General features: G+C 41.9%; 1 protein-coding gene across 4 annotated transcripts in view; it reads left to right on the top strand.

The window, feature by feature from the left end:
* Positions 1-15,908, top strand: part of WDR7 (WD repeat domain 7) — a 354,103-nt gene extending 338,195 nt beyond the window's left edge. For all 4 annotated transcript variants that reach the window (XM_073213119.1, XM_073213120.1, XM_073213121.1 and 1 more), the window contains 2 exons: positions 7,362-7,466; positions 13,155-15,908. In XM_073213119.1, coding sequence (XP_073069220.1) covers positions 7,362-7,466; positions 13,155-13,358 — 309 coding nt within the window. In that variant the 3' untranslated portion in view covers positions 13,359-15,908. The remainder of the gene's footprint in view (positions 1-7,361; positions 7,467-13,154) is intronic.
* Positions 15,909-21,627: the final 5,719 nt, after the last annotated feature.

The raw sequence follows: 21,627 nt of genomic DNA on the forward strand, positions 1-21,627 counted from the left end.
TGTAACATAGAGTTGGCATAATGTGAATAACAAGCATTGCCCCAGCCCTCCAAAAAGAAAAGAAATTATAGAGATAAACAACCTATTGTCAACCCTCAAATCTCTGTTCAGAATCACTCTAGAACCACCACAGGGTAGCACGTGGGCTTCTGTGCTTAGACTGGGAGGTGACACAGCCGGGAAGACAACCTGACCTCATGTCAGCACTAAAGCATCAGCAGCCCATTTACCAGACACTTTACTTTGGGGCCGTACGGCAGTTTCTGCGTTTTATGTCCCAAGTGAGAAAAAGCAAGGCCCCTAATCTTAATAATGATCCTTTCCTACAGAAACGCTCATTTTGGTATCTGTAGATGCCAGCTTACACAGAAAGCTGGTGGGAGTGTAAAAACCCTCAAGCACCCCGGGCCAGGGAGGTAACCTGCTGATTGCAGATGGGGCCGCCGTCCTCCTCCGGCCAGGGCGTCTTGGGAGCCACCACAGGCCTCCTCCCCACTCCTAGCCAGTGAAGGAGCACAGGGCAGCTTCTAATGCTTAATCATCTGTTTTAAGAAGCTTAAACTGCTGGAGCTGGGTCAAGGAAAAGGCTTTTTCCTCATCTCCCCTGCTGCAGGGGGCCAGGGGCCCTGCCTCTTCCACATGTCTAGAGCTGCTGAGGTGAGTGAGCGCCCTCGGGGCACCAAGCCCCCGCTGCCAGGCTGTGCTGTCCTTCTCTCCTCATAGGGATGGCGGGCAGGGGAGATTGCAGTGGACCAGGATGGCACCAAGATGTGAAGGGAGGCTTCAGATTCACATGAAGTCATGAGATCCATTTTATCAGTAACCACAATGTGAGACAGAAACTATGCTCTTTTCCATTTAGGTGTTAAAAGGATACCAAATCTATTTGTCTTTTGCCCTGAATATATATTCTACTCAATAAGATATTAGTGATAGGATGTAAGTATCAAGAATTGGTAAGCTGGAGAAGACAGAAAGAAATAGAACAAGCTCAACGGGCAATAACTGAGCAGGAGTACAGAATGCAAACGTGAGGACAAATGACGTTGGGAAAGCACTGTAGAAGAGGCCTGAGACTGAGGCCTGCTGATGGGTGTTTTTGTCACTGGAGGCCTCACAAGGCATCGCAGCACAACCAGTACGCTCCCAGCTTCAGCATCCACAGCCCACCTCCTACAGGTCTGGGAGTACGCTGAGTGTCAGCCGTCTGCATGCGAACAGCTTCACCATTTCTGCCAGCCACGATTGCGATTCTCTGATAAAATGAGCGGAGTGCTAGCCTACCTGTACAGTGTTACGGGAAATTATGATGACATCCGGTTGCCTGGTCCAGGACTCTGTCTGATGTGAAATTCTACATTTTGAGGTGTCATAAAATAAAATGACCCTTAAGATACCACCCAACCCTAAGATGTCATGATTTGAAAGCTTAGAGAGAGTTTAAGGAAAAGCCACAGAAATGATTAAAAAGTTGGAAAATGAGACCTGAGAGGAAAGGTTGTAGTCACTGAGATTTTTTTTTAGTCCTTAAAATATAAGATAAATAAGTGAAAAAGGGGCAAGTTATGCTAACAATCCTCAACTCTATAGAAGGTTACCATGCTGGGATTGGTGACCCGCTGTCGGTCACCGAGGAAGCAGGCTTACACTGTAGCATTTTGGATTTAGATTTGATATAAGGAAAAATTTCCTGACAGCATGCATTGTTAACACAGAAAAGGGTCCCCAGGGGAGGTTTTGGAATCTCCTCTGGAGATTGGAGATATTTGAAAACAGATTACATTTTCATCTGTCTGATCTGCTTTAAGGCAGCGCTGTCCACATACAAAAAAGAATGGGTGACCTTTTGGTGTTCTTGGCAATATCATTCAGCCTTAAGAGACGACGCACAAAAAGGCTGGAGAAGGCTTACTTCATTGTGGTGATTAAATTTTGCTTGTGTCTTCTCATTGGCCGTAGATGAGACTTTTTTTCTTTAATGGTGTTATCATCTGCCTAAATTATTTGTTTCCTTGAACAGAATGAACCTTAAATACAGAATAAAATTTTCACAAATTGGTTGCTTCAGAGAAAAGAAAGGGGGGAGTTTTTTTTATTGAACATAATTAATTCTCAACTTTTCAACTCTTTTGAAATGACTCTTTTTTCATGAGTCTTTCCCTTGCCTAACAAACAAAGCTGTCAGAGCGATGTCTTTGTCTTCTCTCTGCCTTGAGCAGTTACCTCCCTGCCAATCAGCCATGAAATCAGAGGCCTCTTCTACCGGGATGTCAGAAAGGCATGCAGAGCAGACCCTTAGAGACTTGGGTGCGATCTGTAAGCAATACCAAATGTATGCTTGGGGTTTCAGGCACCGAGGTTTTGCCCCCCCCCTGACCCTCACTTAGCATAAGAGGGGCCAGCACTGAGGAAAGGTAGGTATTTGTAGGTCTTTGGGATTACCTCTCCTTTTCTTTTAGGGCTCATCCTCACTTCCTAGGCATCCACCACTTCCCTGATTATCTGGTCTGTCTCCAACGTATTTCCTGTCTCCACACACAGATACTTCATTCAGTCTCACCCTAAACTCAGGGCATTTGCCAAGTTTGTATGTCATGAAAGCATGTTTATCCTATTTTCTCTCTTCAAGGACACATTCTAGAAAAGATGCCTCAGCTGAAAGCATAATTATATTTTTAGAAATTTCAGAGACTATGTGCAGCCAACTGGAGACATATTTTCAGCTCAGCAGACCTTTCAAGCACCCCCAAATTGCAGCCAGCTATCTTAAAGCTAGCCATGCTGCTCCCCTGGGTGGCCTACGACCAAGGTAGCCTTCTCGCCTCTCAGCCCCCACAGACCCTAGGCTGTGAAGGCTCCATCCAGGTCCTTTCATTTCTCAGTTTATTTTAGTAAATATTATACAAAATACATGGTCAATACTTTATAAATCTTTCCTTTGTGATGGTAATTATGATAGCAAAATTTTACCTACTTGAGGAAACCTTTTCTTCACAGTTTATATTACAAGTAGGAAAGTGTTTTGTTTGGTTGGGAGTTTTCCTACCTTTTAAAAAAGTGATGAGACTGGCAAATAAATATACAATGTTCTCTTATCTTATTTTCATCTCTAAAGTGGATGTAATAAAGTCCTACTGTTTGGGTTTCAATTCTTCACTTGACACTTGGAAGATGAATATCAAGAACTCCAGGAAGAGACCAACCATTCAAAGAGCAATTCTAAAGGGAACATTCTAGGCAGTCATAGCTTCTGCTGGTCCTGACCAAATCATTTTAGAAATTCGTGTCTCTCCTCTGTCCAACAAGGTTAATTATATTTCTTTGCAGAGCACACTGAAAGTGCCTGCTAGGAACAGTTGGGTAAGTGCAAGCGTTTCTCATTATTAATCCTGCCTCTCAGTTCCTTTAACAAGAAACCAGGGAGGGGGTGTTTAACGATTCAATACTCTGTCTACTGCTAGGGATAATTGCTTGATTTCTTTTATTGTTCATAATACTTCTTGAATTAGATTAATTTTTTTATATTCCATTTCTATCTTTTCAAGTCAGCAATTTCTTTGAAAATATAACAAGACATGGTGCTCATTCACATATGAAAAGTAGACCGAACCTTCTTTTATTTTGATAACTGTTTTTAGAAAATGTTCTTCACAGTTTAGCATTTAAGATCCCAACCATGGTTTGGCCCCATCACAAAGCGCTTACAAGTTCGCCGTGATCCCTGCACAGCTGCATCTCTAATGCCCGAATTGAGGTTAAACTCAGTTCAGGTGGTGTCTGCATAGCTCTCCGAAGTTCAGAGATTCTGAACAAAAGACAATGGCAACACTTCCATTACACTGACAGCTGAAGCACCTCTTAGGCTGAGATTGTAATGAACTCACCAGATGTACCAAACCATTTAAAACAGCGAGCTTCCCTGAGCTTCCACGAGTGGTACTTGCTTTCTTATAAGACACCAGGTCTGTTTGTCAGCTGACACTGCAGTCAGTGCCCCTGGGTTTTTCTTTAGGTCGGTTTTAAAGACAGCCCCATGAGGCACCTAGGAGTACCTTACTGTGTGTGTGTGTCTGTGCGTGTGAATGCTTTCTGCTCTAAAGGGCAGTCCCCCTTTGTCCAAAACAGACTTAAAAGGAACTAACAAACTAAGCTCAGTGTCTAACAAGATTTCAAGAACATCGAATGAAAACAGGACAATGATTAATGGAATGAGTAGGAAGTATTTATTCCCAGACACATAGAATGAGCATAAATTTAGTTCTGAGCGCCCTAGCAGTAAAGCAAACACATGTTAAGATTATGTCATTATTGTTACATGATAAAAAGAAAGCAACAAAATTTATCTGGGAAGATAAACATTTCACTGGCAGAAAATTCCAAGATGAACTTAATTCACAGGATCTTCTATTAGAGACACTAGATATGGTAATGAAGAATGTCTTCAGCTGATACAGAAGTATTCTTCAAGTGGTTGTTTTAAATAACAGGCCTCTATAAAAGATAAAAACATAACATGAAATCTTTTGTGAAGACTTTTCTGAAGGAGCCTGTGGGTCTGATTTTCTGCCTTTATACGAGAGCTAACGTAGCCTCCCAGAGACAGAGAAGTACAGTCACGTCACCATTGGGCTGCTGCATCCTTTGGACCTGCTGGCTCACCCCAGCTGTCTGAAGCTCATTCCAGACACCGACTGAAGAGTGATACTAACCTGAAGGAGGCAGACTGAGCATTCTGTTTTGAGATTTAGGGACCGAAACTTCAGAAGGAGAATCGATCCACCTCTACACAGAGTTGGGTATGGGGGGACTTGCAAGAAGGGCCAACTTTTCTTAGAGTTTCTGGTCTGCTTCTATGCATACTAGAACCTGGAGAACAGAAGAACTATTTTGCATCAGTATTTTTAATAGAAGTGTTGCATTAAATGCCATAAGAGATCAGGCAGGAAATAAGGGAGCCAGGCAGCAGGTGTTAGGTGTCCAGGCTGAAGGGGCTGCCTCTCCTTTGCCCTGGCTGATGCTGCCGCATGTGAACGAAGGCCCAGGATTTCCAGAACTTCCAGTTTTTCAGGATAGGCAAAAAATCTTGATTTTACATGATACCTGATGAATGAAAATATGGGCTCAGAAAACACTTTGCAGGCCAAACCACACATATCTACAGTCTGGTTTCATCTTAAGACTCTTCAGTTTGCAGCCTCTATTACAAAGCAAGGCCTACTAATCAACTGTCTTAATAATAAAATAGTCTCAGGTTGGCCCAGTAGAATTTCAAATTTTTAGCAGAACTGTATCTTGATTTTAAAAATCAAAGATGCTTTCCCAATAAGCTCATTAAATTGACCACATACATGGAGACAGCCAGTTTTTCTCTTTTAATTGGCTATGTTTTTCCCCCTCCCTACAATAATTTTCATTTAAGTATACGTGGTATTAACTTGGCTTTTTGTTATAATTATTTAGCAATAATTTAGTGCCACATATGTGGGCTAGTACCATGGATACTTACCATATCTGTTTAATAAAATGCCACAGTCTAAAATCTGTGTTTCTAGACAGCCTAGTATGCTAGGCTGGGATATGTGATTAGGATTAAAAAATTTTTTTTTTCTTTTTGGCTTTTCATCAAGTGGTATACTCAAGTAATTGGGTTATACAATTGTTTACATTCATCTGATCATTTTTTTCCTGCAGCTTTATTGAGATATAATTGGTATATAACACTGTGTAAGTTTAAGGTGTACAACGTGATGATTTGATATATATTGCAAAATGATTACCAACATTCTGTCATGTAATTACCATTTCTTTTTTTGTGGTGAAAACACTTAAGATCTACTCTCTTAGCAACTTTCAAGTCCAGTCATCTTTAAGTAAGGACATTAATAATATTTATTGAAATCTGTCCCGCATTGTGCACACTGTTACTCATTTAATCTTCACAGAGCTCTGGGAGGCAGGTACATCAATAGGATCGTCATCGTTGTCTCTCCTACTTACGGACTTGGGTGCTCTACAGTTAAGTAACTAAGTAGCTTGCCTGTGTCCCACCTTTAGTAAGTAGTGGAGCCCAGATAGAAGGAGTTCAGCTGGTCGGCCTGACTCAGAGCTGTGTTGTCGGCCAACTGAAAGCTCCAGTGCTGTTACCAGTACAACATTTTTCTCTCTCAGTGTTGAAAAACGCATTATTTTGGATCCCACAGTGCCTCACAAAAATCTAAAGACAGGAAAGAACAAAATCCAAAGGGCATTGAGGAGCGTGCTTGTATCCTCATCCCTCTCTCCTCCCTCCCTGCCTCATTTTAATCACTCAGATACGAATTAGGAGGGACTTACCAAATGGATGACATCCATGGAGCTGAGTCACATGATGACCCTGATGCTCCTGCCGAGACTCAAGGTTCACAATTCCTCATCAAAAAATAACTGATGGACACAGACCTTCCTGGTATTGTCTTAGTTCAAGGGAACGCATTTCCCCATTCCATTCTAGACAAAGGAGGGGACCAACCTGCAGTTTGTAAGCAGACTAAATACTGGCTGATGGAGTAGAGGTATGGTCTTTAAGAGTTGAGCATAGGGACATTAATACAATATTCTGATTTGCCTAATACTACACTGTTTTCAATGACTATTAATAGTTGGGTGTAAATTTTTATTAGTAAAGAACTTTTACCACAGACCTAGTCTAAAATACAAATCCCTTTTTAAAATTTACAGTTAAATCAATGATAGCTATTTGGCAAAGGCTGAAAATTATCCCTGTTAACTTATTTTTAGCAGTGTTTGATTTATATGTGTGCTCAAGCCTCCAACCCACGCAAGTATGTATTTGTACTAATTTCAGCCACATGCATTTAAACAGTGTTACTGGTGGGAAATGAAGCATAAAACACAAAAAATGTATAATTATTAAGGGACTGAAGTTACAGTTTTTAACTCCCTCCAGAGCAGGAATGTTACGATACAGCACTGATTGTTTTACATTTCAGATGAGTGAGGTTCCTGGATAGATTTGGCCATCATTTTCTTGCCTTCCTAATTAATTGTCAAATTCTTCCCTCTAATGGCCATAAATGAATTAACACATAGGTTTGCCCATTAATATGTGCTTTTCCTCTGGACTCATGCTGTCCTCCCACCTCGGAGACAGGTTAGCTCCTCAGAACAAAATGGAAATCTTTGGATGCCGCAGTGAGAGAACTTTGGTTGCTTTCCCTATTTTTTTAACCCGATACTGTAAATAGAGCACATAACAGCATCTAATATCCATGACATGACTTGTTCAGCACTGACTGCGTTGGCATGTGTGTGTGTATTCATCCTGTGGATACGTATCATAATGACTCTGAATTTTATTGTAGACAATCCATGGGCACAAGGGACCAATCACTGCAGTGGCCTTTGCTCCTGATGGACGATATCTCGCCACCTACTCAAATACTGACAGCCACATTTCTTTCTGGCAGGTAAGCGTAGATGCCATAGTGTCTTGAAGCATACCGCATGATCTGCATTTGGTAGAAAAGGCTTCCTGTTGCACCTACCTGCCTGCCTACCTGCCCACCTTCCCTTCTTGCAACAAATATCAAGTATTCATTGCTGCCTGCCTATGCGCCAGATGCCAGTGTGCAGGGTACACCAAGACTATACTTAGCAATCCGAAAAGAGGGGGCTCTGCTCTCACAGAGCTCCCAGTCTGAGGGAGACACAGGTAAATAAGCAAGCAGTTGTAGTCCAGAAGGGAGTCAGCGAGAAAGGTTGTGGGATAGCTTCACCAAGGAAGTGACATCTGAGCTGAGAGGTGATGGTGCTGAGGAGGGGCCAGGCACGAAGAGTAGGGCTGAGATTCCGCAGTGCAGAGCTGAGCAAGGCCATGCAGTGCGCGAGGGCCTGGCCTAGAAGAACCTGGCAGGGGAAGCGCCGGGCCAGTAGCTTATGTGCACTATTCTGACACATCTACAGGACCTAAGGCGTGGGGGAAAGACAGCCTGATAATGACTGTGTCCCAGTTATACTCTTCATTTCTGTTTGCATTCTGAATTTCCCATGTAATGCTTTCCATTCCTAAACTGTCAGGAAACTTTTTTAAAATCCCAGTATCATTGACTGGCAGTTCATGAGGATGCTTATGTTTAATTCTGATTAAAATGAGTATGAACTTTGAGCATCTAATGTTTACAGTAGAACTTGTTTCATCCTTAGTGATTAATCTCCATCCCATCTTCTTTTTAATTACCTTACTCCCGATAATTACCAAAAAATTAAACATTAGCAACTCCCCCACTAAAAAAGTTAATTTAAAATTTTGTTGTTACCTTTACTTTCCTAGGATGCAAATATGTTTTATGCATTTCAAGTAATTGCTTTGAAAGCTAAAAAGTTAAGTTTAAATAAGACTTCAGCCCAACTTGATGATGATTTTTTTTAAATCAATAGCTAATAAAATGTAAAACAGATACAATAAATTGCTTAATTAACAACATGCTATTAAAGCATGATAACTTTCAGATCAGTCCCAGACTTTTTTCTACTCTTCATCTAATTCAGTTTTTACAGTTTATTTTCTCATTATCCTTTCTTCCAGAGTATATCTGAAGCATCTTCATTAGCTCATATTAAACTCCTTTCCTGAGAGAGCTCAGCCATCTTCACTTTTCCCAGCGGTAACCACAGGCCTCGTATTTTACCCCCCCCCACCCCTGAAATCCCACAGCAAGCCCTTCAGGTGTCCATAAAGTGGCCTCTCGCGATGGTTCTTTAGAGAGCTTCTCTGCCACCGTTTTTTCCTGCCCTTGCCTTATGCTATGGTCTCTGTTACACCAACTCCACTTTGACACAGATTTTCCCTTATTTCTGCTCTTGAAATCCAGGAGGAGTGTTTAGGGAAAGCTCCACACTCATTCGGTATTTATTCGGTGTCCAGGTGTGAGGTGCCAGCGTGTGCTTTAGGGACTGAAGTCAAGTCACAGGCCCCAGCTCTCAAGGAGCTTGTTTCTGTCCATGCTTTCCTCTTTGGAAAACAAGTCTCTTTTCGTCCAACTTTACTTCCTCAGAAATGTAATTCCTTATGTGAAGGAATACCTCTAAATTAGTCAGATTTGAAACTTTCCCCAGAATTTCCATGTGATAAGCCTCTTCCCCCTTATCTACATGTTCGGGGTTCTGTTTGGTTGTGTTCATCCCTTCCTTGAATGTTGTTCCGGTTTTACCAAAGTGTCCGCCCAGCGCATTGATGGAATCATGGTTAGCACCCTTTCTTACCTTAGAGGTCAGGGTCATTCATCAGGTGCTACCTCTGACATAACTATTTTCATCCCCCACTCCTCCTCCTCAGGCCCCTGCTCTGGCCTCCGGGCTTTGCCAGGTACGCTGAGCCCATGGGCCTGTACGTGCAGCTTGGCCCTGGCCTCCTTATCTGCGCGCTCCTCTGCTGCAGGGTCAGCCTGGGCTGTCTGCTCGTGTGGGTGGGTGTGCAGAGGACTGAGCACCAGAGCAACTCGGGCAACACCCGAGTCTTTCTTGCCTCTAAACCCAGTGTCAGAATTTAAAATGCGACCCATTCCTTACATGCTCAAATTATACCCAGCTTGGTGTTGAAATTTAGGTGGAAGGCACAAAAACACTTCAGCTTTGTCAAGAAAAATACAATAAAATGTCTTCCAGAAGAATAGTGGGTTTTTATTTGAATTAAAGAATCTGGAAAGCAGTGTTGGATCTAATACACTCTGCCCAAATGGGCTTTGTTGATTTATTTAGATACATATTGTTTAGTTCTAATTGTGTATGGTAATACTTTTATATTATTCCAGGAAATGTACTATATTTTGAAAACTTAATGAAGTCTTATTAATACAGAACCTTACAAAAGCTATCAGCTATTAAAACCTTTGCTGAGAAATGAGTGTTAATGAGAAATATTGGTTGGATAATTACTCAAGTGAGACTTAGTAAAAGGTTTGCATGCAGCATCACTTACACTGAGAATTACATTAAAACACTTCCTATTTTGATGAATTACATTTGTATGTGTTTCTGTGTTTAGAAAATAATCTTTGCAGAACTGGTTTCATGAAACATTATTTTTAAAAAGGAGGAAAAAGCCAAAGTTACGTTTTAGTTAGTTTATATCCTCCGGTGTTGAGTGATGCCATTTGGCAGTCTTTCAAGCCCTTTGATTCTCCAACAACATATTCCTACAATTTGAATATCGCACCTTAGTGTATCCAGTGGTATTTGAGCAATGGGAGTTTAGTGATGAAATGCAACCATAACTCTCTCACCTGATTTTACCATTAGCTCCCAACAAATAAGTATCCTCTTTCAGAAATGCTAATTATAAATTAGATGGATATTGGTTTCACTTATTTTTATTTATCCCATCAAATTATTAGTATAATAGTAAATAATAATAAATAGTATAATACCATTCAGCCATTTAAAAATAATGACATAAATCTATAGTCATTAACATAAAAAGATTGTCCTCAACACCTTGTTGAATAAAGAAGGTAGACTGTGAAATGCCTTTTAATATAAGCTTATTTACATAAAATTACTTAATGCTGCTTCTCTTTATGTGTATATATACTGGGAGGTCTGGAAAGATATTCACCAAAATGTTGGTGATTGTCTCTGGGGAGTGATATTTCAGGGGATTTTCTGCTGTCTTTTTTATATTTCTCTTTATTATTTGAATTTTCTACAATGAGTATTTATCATCTTTGTAATCAATAAAAAATTTAATCTTAACAAATAGCATAATTCCACATCATTTTCATTGATTCAGGATTTAAATTGCCCTTACTTATTTGCAGCCAATCACTGGTCAAGAAAACATTAACACTGAATAACAAAATGGTTAATTGTTCTGGTAAGAGTTCTTTGGTCAAGTGTGTTGGAAAAATCAATGCTTAACCTTCAGATGCCTTCTCCAATTTGATGAGGTTGGGAAAGGATGGTCTGAGAGCAAAAAATTATAGTTAACATAGGGTCTTTATCATTCTGACTGTGTGCATCTATAATAGTTAATATCCCTCACCGAATTTCAGATAGCCCTGTCCTGAGGCAGGCAGGCTTTTTGACCCTACCAAAGGCGTTTGTCAATCAAATTTGTAAATGATACATCAGTCTTCAAAGGGTAGCTCAGCTTGTAAGGGGAACCCAGGTAGAATAATGGTCTTTTTTTTGGGAAATCTCTCTATCAGTAATGTTCTGGTAAGATATTCTCTTCCCATCCCATTTAGCCCTCAACCCATTTTTTGGATGTGGCTAAATTTGAGGGAAAGAATTAAAAATAAGGAAGTGTCTGAGCATATTGGATACACTTAGTACTTTGAGCCACCATCAGAAATCAAGCTTCATATATAATTTCATAGACAATTCATAAAGAATAAAGAATACTTTGCAGTTACTTGTCAACTGAGAAATTAGATTTTTTAAAAGCACAGTTTTTCTGTTGATGCTAGTAAATTTTAACCAGCAATTTCTGCATCATTTGGACCTGCTCTGTATGAGGACTAAATTATTATGTACTGTTACTTTTTGTATAAGTGAAGACTATCAGATCAATCTCACCATCATTATTTATATTTAAACTAAACTGGAAACCTCCATAAAGCAATAAGGCACTGATTTTTATCTTTTATGGAGTTTTGGAGAAAAAGAAGGAAGGAAGCAAGGGAAGACACTCTGGAGAATGACCAGCTTTAAATGTTAAGTGAATTTTAGTAGAAAGAGTTAATGATGACCATACATTTGGTTTTAAAATGTAACCTCGTACACTAGTGATTTTTTTTCACCTCTGTGTTGTGTTCGGCACTATTATTAATGCAGGAAAATCAGTAACATTAGTCATCTTAAAAGGGTTATTACTCAAGATGATTTAAATTGTGGAAATGTCAGTGGAGCCTGCACGCATCCCGCTAGAGATGCCATGATTTACACCCTCTGACACCGTCCTGCTGCTGAGAAGAGCTAGAAGAAAGGAATGGCTTATATTTTGCACTGATCCAAATGCAGAACATGATATCAGCAATAACACATTTTAAGTGTCCTAGGATTTGCCAGGGTTTCACGTGTCAACCATTCGTGTATGCTGGATCATAATCTGCATGCTTCCCACAAATCCTGCAATCTTCTATGAAATGAAAATTAGTGCAAAGAAAATTATTATTTCCAAGACCTCTTTCCTGATTTTCAGTATGCTTTCCATGTGATCTGTAATAGCAGGAAAGATATATATATATATATTGAAAAAATGTTAAGTAATATTTAGAATCTAAAGGATTCTTTAGACTCAGTCACTCTGACATCAGCTTGCCAAGTAACTGTCATTCAGTATTTAGCACTTTGACCTGAATGCATTGTTGTTCATGAGCCATAATTCCCACATTATTTTCCACTTATATGAATTTAAGTCAAAATTCACGTCAAATCCAGAAAAGCTGCCAGAAAGCAGAAGTTACCAACTGATAAAAATGCATTGCCAATAAAGGGTTAAAGATCCTCCCTTTAGTATGGCAGCAAAGCAGTGAGCCACAGATAACAGTGTTGAAAAACAACTGGTTCTTCTTTTCCCTTCAAAATAAGCTAGAACTTTCTAAAAACTGAATTTGTTTTAAGGCAGGAATGGAGGGAAGGTGTTGGTAGATGGAGATGGGAAAGGAGGTTAAGTTTTGAGCTTTGACCCCGTGACCTGCCACTGTCACTCTCTCTACTGCTTACCTTTGCTTCATTTCCTTGAACTCATTGTAAGTCCCAAAACTTGTTCACGGCCCTTCCTTCCAAGGGATGCAGTGAGCACTGTTGTTAGAGAGTAAGGTCTAAAGTTTGAAATGTCAATAATTTCCAAATACTGGCTGAACGGTTCACATTGATGATTTAGGCCCCTAAGTGCAGATTGCGGGACTTTCCTGCCGTCAAGTTCTACCCACCAGGTAAAATTTCTCTGGATTTAGCCATTTCCTATAATAGCATCAGAACAATGTCAAATACACTGAAAGGAACCCGTCAGAGGTTAAGAATAAAGTCTTAGGCGAACGTGAATAAGCATGCGGAGGACAGAGTGTGACTGGAAGCATGTGTCCATCTGTGGTAGGGAAAGGGAACCGATCCTTTAAATGACACGCACACCCTCCTGTCCCACGTCCCTGCAGATGAACACCTCGCTGTTGGGAAGCATCGGCATGCTGAATTCAGCGCCGCAGCTGCGCTGCATTAAAACCTACCAGGTGCCGCCCGTGCAGCCGGCTTCGCCCGGCTCCCACAACGCCCTCAGGCTGGCCCGGCTCATCTGGACTTCCAACCGCAACGTCATCCTGATGGCCCACGACGGGAAGGAGCACCGCTTCATGGTGTAGGGCCGGCCCGCGCCCGTCTGCTGCATCCTCCCCAGTGCTGCCCGCGCCGGTGTCGTCCAGGCGCGCGGCCGAGTCTGTCACCCCTGCATGGTTCCGGGGACAGGCTCCTGCTCGGGCCACCAGCTGTCTCATGGGCACGCGCTCACTGCTCTGCAGGACGTGGCCCTTCCGTCACTGGGTCTCATCTCCCTGCCAGGGCGGGAGGGGAAGCCTGCTGTCCCTGGGAACGCTCCTGTTGCTGGGGGCGCCGGAAGCCTGGAAATCAGTCAACACTGTGACCGCGCCCCCACCCAGTCAGCCGTTTCCAGAGCTAACCCCTCTCTGAAGTGCTCCTTGAACCTGGTCGTTGAGACATCGGATTTTGAAGTAATGTGGCAGTCCTGATTATTGAAGTTATTTTACTTCAAACCCTACAATTAGTGTTTCCTAAAACATACGGTTGTTTACCAAAAAAAATCCTGTGTTTACATGTTTTTTTTTCTAGTTATCACTGGAAAATTAGTCCAATGTCCCAGGGTTTAGCCACTGCCTTCTTTATCCACACCTAACCCCTTTGAGATTAATGAGGAAATATACAAAAAAATACTTCTTTTTCCTTATGGGGAATACAGTTTCCCAGGCACCCAGACTTCTAAAATGCTCATATCCTGCTAAGTGATAGTGTAGTTAAGTAGTTCAAAATAAAAATCATTACTACTTATGATCTAGTTAAAATAATTTTCCAGTCATTATAACTAATCTCTTAAACAGATTTTTGTTAATAAAGAACCAAATCTGGAAGCATAGCTAAATGAAGAAAACTAAAAAGATTTGTGCCTGTTGTTACAGATCCTTTTAAGAAAAAACTTAGCCTTAACATCCAGAAACTTTACAGGTCCCATGGGTATGATCTGTGTCAGTTATCATGTAATAGTTACAATCCAGCCTTCAAACTCCCACTGGTGAATTAAAGAAAAGCTAAGACAACATTTCTTTTAAACAAATATCAAAATTAGTAATCAGCACACACATTCAGGAGTATGTATGAAAACGTGAGGACTCTCACTTTGAGCAAACATTGCAACAAGAGTTCATCACGCTTCAGAGTAAGCTTTAACTAGGCTGCTTTCTTCTTGTTATGTCAAATTATGCTGGTTCTTGCTCATGGTAATGGGGGAGACTCCATTAAATAATACTTCGTATGAACTGCTCCTAACCAACTTTGATTGGTGTATAGTTGGGGATTTGGTCGGTTGGTTGGCTGTTGATGGGTTCGCTAGTTGGGTGAATGGTTTACTAACTGCAAAAAGAGAAAATGACTTATTAAATTAAGAGAAACTATGTAAAGTTTGCAGAGGAACCAAAATGCTAATGACAGCATTTAATTTAAAAAGCGTAGATTGTCAGAGTTTATGTAATTTACAAAAAGGTAGGGTCACAGTCTCAGTACAAATACATCTGCTATTTTATTGAAACTGATTTTTATGGAGTATGTCAAACTGAGACCACTAGAATGTCTCTTTCATACTAATAGTATGAAGTATGTTATTTCCATAGATGGCAAACCTGTGCTATTCCTTGGTTTTAGACTTTTGGGTTCTTTCAAAGTGAATTTATGCCACATGCATGTATATTGTATTTATGAAGATTATATATGTAGTTTCCAAGGCAGAAAAAAAGGAACTATACAGCGTAGACTTAATTTGTTTGGTGAACCTGCTGTTCTGTTCAGTGTAGATAGAGAAAACCTGAGGTAAGTTAAAGATGCACTTGTGTTTCCAGTGGGCTCCTGACTCTTTGCAACACCCAGCACATGTTTACTTTATGAACTTAAGTGGGGATTAATTTATTGTAGACTACAAAGCTGTTTTGGAATGATGAAGTGAAGATTTTTTTTAAAAAAACACCATCTTAGAGATTCTTTAAAAACAATACATTCAGTGCATTAGGGGAAAGGTGTGGGACCATTAGGCAAGCCACCAGAAATGCCCAAATGGCTCAGGGGATTTAGAAAAATGCTGTTAAGGGCCAGAAGAATGCAACGTCTGGGCTGTGGGCTTAGGCCACGAGGCCGTCACACAGGCTGTCTGCACAGCCAGCCAAAATTATTGACCCATAGAATATTATGATTCTAAAACTCTAGAGAGGATGATATTTGATGGTTAGACAGCTATCTCTAATTGTTGAACTAATATTTGCATTCTTGTTAACACAAATCTCGCCTTGGCTGTTTTGGTGATGACAGTCCCAGCCTCCATCACAGCTTAGATTCCTCAGCACTGAGGCAAACTTTATATGATCACAGCAGTGTGTGCTTCTAGTGTTTTATTGATTTCATTGGCACTGTGTTTGGACTTGTCCTTGTAAATGTAGAGATATATGTGGCTTCATTGGTAATTTACAAGCAAAAGATGACATGATGTGACACCTGTGTGAAAATGCAATGATTGAACTGTGTACAGTAAGTGAATTGAAATATCTGCCTCTCAAGACATTTCTTGATAGATTCTATATGTGCTGAATGCCCCTGTGTACATATGTGTGTTAAATAAAACCAAACTGTACTAAAAATTGTTTTCTCATTAAAAGCATTCATTCTTCTTAAACATTCTCAATTTAAATCCATATGCTTTCTGCTATCCCACCCTGACCTTGACCAAATTAAGCTTTCTATTTCTGTCTAATCATTCATTTCCCTGGAGAGCTAGCTTCAGGAAAGGCAAACTTGCTCACAAAGGACATTCGAATGGTAGAGAAGGAAGTCCCCCTGCCGTGCTGCGGAAGTGGGATTGCCAAGGAAACACACCTACTGGAAACTCAACAGCACCCCCTGTGGTTTGGGTAAGGACATTGCATGCATGTTGCTTCATCTCCACCCTAAGTTGCTTCTAAATAGACCGTTAATTGTACCACATTATATCCTGTCAGATTTGATGACATAGGTCAGCTGTCCCGGGTTGGGGGGCTGGGCTGAGATCATTACATTCATTTCATTTAATACTCAGTTTGGAGTTGAATTTGAATCCCTGAGGTAAAGGGCATAATTGGTTTTCAGAGAAAGCAGGAGTAACAAAATGGGTCTTCATTGCTCACAGGGGGTTATATGTGTCAATAGCAAATGTTGATCCTCAATTTTCAGGTAAGAATACAGAACAGCTTGAATTGAGTCAATCTTCATATAATAGTATATATGTAATTTTCTTTAAGAATAGATACATGTTAGAGGAGTTGACCGCACATCTTGGCCCTATTCAAATGCCAGTATCCATCCCAGGAATCGTTTTAACATCTTCTGATGACTTAAATGTATCAATACTGGGAAAAGAGGGGCAGTACCAGTTCTCTATGATTGGTGATCACATAAACTGATCAAATGTGGAAAGGGCGTGACATTAATAGGAAGGTAAAGCCAAGCTGTGCTGGGTGAACTTTCACCTTTCACCTCTCTGGCTGACTGACAGAGCTGAGTGTTGAAGAAAATCAATACATTGGAGCCAGGAGGGAAATATTTCCAACCTCTAACTAGAGAATGTATTTTGACAAGGCCAAGATAATCCATGCTGCACAGGAGAAAGAGAAAAGAAGACTCATTTTTAAAGCTTGACACTTCAAGGTGTTTTTGTACAATGGTTTAGAGATCATCAATACATACAAATACCAAAGGTCAAAAAGAAAAGCCAGAAGAATCTCAAAAATTAGATGTTCAGTTCTTTTTGCTTTTTACAAACTCAAAAAGACTACGGAGAAGTTTGTGTTTATAATTGTCGTTTAAATAAAGCAAGCTCACAATTGTGTGCTTTGAAGTTATCATCCTTCTTCCGTCAGACCTTACATTTTGTACATGCAGCACTATGAATGTCGATTGCCTAAAAAGGTGTTTAGACTTCTTGTTTCTGTCCTTTTTTTCTGGACATGGATTGTTGTTTGAATGGTTACATGGTTTTGTGCTACAATCTCAGAATCTTGTTTTTCAATTCACGTTGATCCTGCTGTGATGGCAGCATCAATCTTAGACCATCCTTCACATTTGGTTCAGTCATTTGCACGAGAAAAAAGTTCATGTGCCTATGAAACTTGAATTATTTCTAGTTTCCCAATTTCCTTTAAACAAATTACTTATGAAAGTATTCTAATTAGTGCCCTTCTCAGTGAGAGGCATATGCAACTTAGGAGAAAGGTACGTAATTCACTCTGCTCTTTACCAGCAGGATTAGATCCATTCGTTCTGTGGACAGATGCTTCCGTCACACAGATACACAGATTGTCTTCTTTCCTACAGATAAGAAAATGAAAAAGTCACACTGTACCCGTACCTTCCAGCAAAGCTCAGAAGGACAAAGGAATCCTGAGTACGCTTACGTATCTAACCTTCTGCTTTCTCTTGTACGTGCATCAGCAGGCTTGCTGTAAACATATTCTAATTAGATGATTATTAAAATAACAGTGAAAATGCAGCCTTAATTTATATTCTTTCTTATTAGAAAAGCATAGGAAGAGCTGTCTGGAAAGATAGATCTGGCTGGAGATTTTTTATTTGTTTCTAAAGGAGGACACAGCCATCCAAGATGCCTTCCTTAATAGTCTGAGATTTCCCAGAGAAGAAATCTAGCACATGCCTGATTTGAGTAGGCATCAATATAAAGCTTGTATTGCATTTGGTAAATCCATGTGATTATGCCTATAAGATGCTTGCAAGAGCATCACGTTGCACTCAGTAATGTGAGCTAATATTTTTAGTGAACATATAGAAGTCCTTATTGAGCTTAGATAAACAAGATTGTAAATTATTTGTGTTCTTTGGAAAATGGTGGATTTTTGTTTTGTGTTCTCCTCTCTATCTGGACTCCAATAATAGGACTTGATGTCTACCCAAAGGGGCCTCTCTGTGGTTCCACCTGTATTCACCAGACTCTTTGCCATATTGCTCTGTATTACCATCTTCTCAAAAAATTTTGTAGACACTGAGGAAAGACCAAAGTATATGCCAGTGGATATACTGTGTATGACAAAGTATATGACAGTGGATGGCTGTCAAAGTTATGACTAATTCCTCAAAAAGAAAGTAGGTCAGCACATTAAATCTAGGACTAATGAATTACATGACTATCTTCGAAACATACCTCTATCAAGATTGAACAAGACTCTGGACAAAGTATGTGGAGTAGGTTTCATGCAATCAGCAAAGCCAAGGAAGCTGAATGTGTAGGTTCCAATGCCAATATCTTCTTCTTTTGACTAGTGTCAAAATAACTTAGTGCTTCAGTTTCCCCAAATGTGAAATGTATTGTCTAAAACTTGACCTACCTTCCCAGTGGCACTTTAAGTTTTAGTGAAAATTTATGAATAAAGATACTGCAGTGAAACATTTTTATTCAGTAGACAAGCATCTCTTGAATCTTAGTCTATGCCAGGCATATGTTCTCTATTTTCTTCTTGCTGATGAGTTTGTTATCTAGCAAAAGACCATGGATTAAGCGCTGAAAGCAGAGATGGGCAAAAAGTGATAAGAATGTAGGGCGTGATTCTTTCTGGCCAGGTGGTGTCCAGTGAGGCTTCACGGAGGAAGCATTTGGCCTGGGCCTTGAAGAATAAATTGAAGGTAACTGGAGGATAGAGGGAATGTTATAAGGTAGGAATTTATGGAAGTTCGAGTTGTTATATCATCTAAATGGACATAACCTACTTCAGGCTTAAAACTGACAGGACATTGGTAGGCACGACTGACAAGCTTTTACTGCAACCGCAGAAAACAAGATTCCTGGGCCAAAGGACACTGGAGATCTAGAAAGCAACCCCCCACTCCCCAGCTGCCAACAATTTTTTCAGAAAGATCCTAATAAAAGACTTCTCTGATTCATTAGTTTTCCAGATGTTGTTTTATTTAAAGAAAAAGGTTTGCTTTAAAAGTAAGTGCTGCACCTTCCTTATCCTGAATTCGAGTGTGCAGACAGCACAGTGTGTTGGGTGCCTGCCTTAGCAATAGCCCAGATGCCCACCTCCACAAGTCCCATGCCAGGACAGAAGCATTTATCCCCCACTGCTGGGATTGTTGGCATCAAATAGCTCTGCAGCATCTTGGAGGCTGGTCGGCAGCCAGAGAGTGGTTGTTACCCCAAATCATGCTCCCCCATTTCAGGGAGCAACCACCCATGCAGGAGGGAAGAATAAAGGCCCAGCCCCCAGCTCCACCTCAGGATGAATTTGAAGGGCCCCTCAACTCCAGAATGCCCCAGGACTGGCTGGGGCCTCACCAAACTGCACCCCTGTTCAGCCCTCCCTGCCCAGTCCTGCTCCCTTCACCTCTACTGTGCCCATCCTGAGAACATCTCTCCACCAACTTCATGTATGCAGATGGTCTCTGTCTGCATCCCAGAGAACCCAGCCTGTGACCTTTGGTACTAGGAGTGGTCCAAGAAGATAGGCTCTTGAAAAACTAAAACAGGATTTCGGAGCTTGGTCACCCACTGAGCCACTAGCCGTGTGACTCCATCACTAGTGGTAGATGATCATGGATAGCTTCTGTCATGCCGAGCCATGCCAGTGTTAAAATGTTCACTGTGGAAGAACTGAACTGGGATGGCAGGTGATGGAAGCGGGTGTGCTGGAGTGTGCGTTGCGGCAGGCATTTGAGAGGTAAGGCAAAGCAGAGATTAGAAGACATGAACGTGGATGGCTATTGCTGGGCACACTGGAAAAAGACAAAAATCTGTGGATGATGTATCACCCATTAAAGGCGAAATGAAGCCAGAGAGACCCTTTGGCTGCATCTAAAGAGAGCCTCATCTCCTGCAGCCAAATATGAGCTAAGGCCCAGGCGCAGGACTTGTTCTGTGAAGCAGAGCTCCAGAAAGGGCTGAAGTTGTAGCCTCCAGAGGTCTGCTACCCCACGGCCAGAGCCCTGGTTGGGGCGGAGGGCGCTCTCTGGGTTGGTGCCTGAACTTGAATCCCCAGGTTCTGGTGAGTCCTCCCTGGTTGCCTAAGCAGCCCATTCCTCCCTCTGTAAGGCCAGCGCCCATGTCTGCCTGAGGATGATGCAGAGGCCTCACCCTCTAAAACGGCACATGCCCGCCTCCGCCTCTTCTCCAGCCATCAGGCCCATCAGCTGGCGTTAAGACACAACGAAGCTGCGCAGGTGCCGGGCCTGCCTAGATTAGAGAAGGACTCCACCCCAACAGAGCTGTAGGACCAGGCCCATGAGTGCCCACGGGAACTGGGAGGATGGTGGGACTGGATTCTCAGGGCGCTGGTCAAGGGGCAACAGAATGTAAAGTGAGACGAGGGACAGTTTATTCATAGGGGATTGAACACCCTGGCAGGGACCCAGGGACAGGTTCTCACCTGCTGCTCAGCTTGCAGCAAATGATGGTGACGTGAAGTCCAGAGGAAATGCCAGGACTGTCATGGCAGGTATGGAGGAAAGAACCAAAAAGCCTGGAGTGGTGGGATCACTGGGGCAGACGTGATACCAAGGCCAGAAATGCACCAGATGACTGCTCTGCGAGAGGCCAGCGGACACTGCATTTACAAGCAGAGAGGACCATGCTGGTGAGAAGGGCCCGCGTTGCTGCAGGCCAGGACTGAGGTGCCAGATGCCGCTGTAGGACTGGGCCCTTGGCGACAGGGGGGATGCCAGGATCCTAAGATAACAGAGATCCGATGGGGGATTATCAGCAGGGTGGGAGTGCTAGGCACAGGGGCCTCTACTGCAGAGATGTTTGGAAATGATTAATAAAGTACGTTATCCCCGGGGTAACCAGCAGCAGTTCAATTATCCAACCCAAAGAAATCAAGAATGGGGAACAGGAGGCTGAAGGCAGCACCCCACCGAGAAGTCAAACTCCCTTGCCTTGTTTGCAGACCTGAGGGGCATGGTTATCAGAGGCGCATACCCCTCGTGTATAAGGACCGAGCCAGCCCATAGTAAGCACCCAAGGTTAGCAGAGGTTCTTGCCAAGGGGGAGGGGATTCTAGAATGGAGAATAGAGGAGGGAGACGCTGGGTATCAGAGCTGGCTTCCCACCCCAGAGCTGGTTTTGTCCCCACTAGTATTTCTCTTGCAAGTTCCCTCCAGGATCCAGGAACAGCTGCTCCCAGGATTTATTCAAAGCAAGCGGATCTGAGTGAGGCAAAGGGCGACTGCCATGGATGCCGGCTGGCGAGGTACCGGGCTGTGGGCGGTGGGCATCTCTCAGTCGAGTCCTTCTCCAGGAATTGCCTGGGGTGGAAACGAGCCACTTTTCTGAAGACCACACACCCCAACCAGAGGCAGCTGCATCTGATATCCAGTTAA

The sequence above is a fragment of the Manis javanica genome, chromosome 9 (genome assembly GCF_040802235.1).
Source record: "Manis javanica isolate MJ-LG chromosome 9, MJ_LKY, whole genome shotgun sequence".
Taxonomy (NCBI): Eukaryota; Metazoa; Chordata; class Mammalia; order Pholidota; family Manidae; genus Manis; species Manis javanica.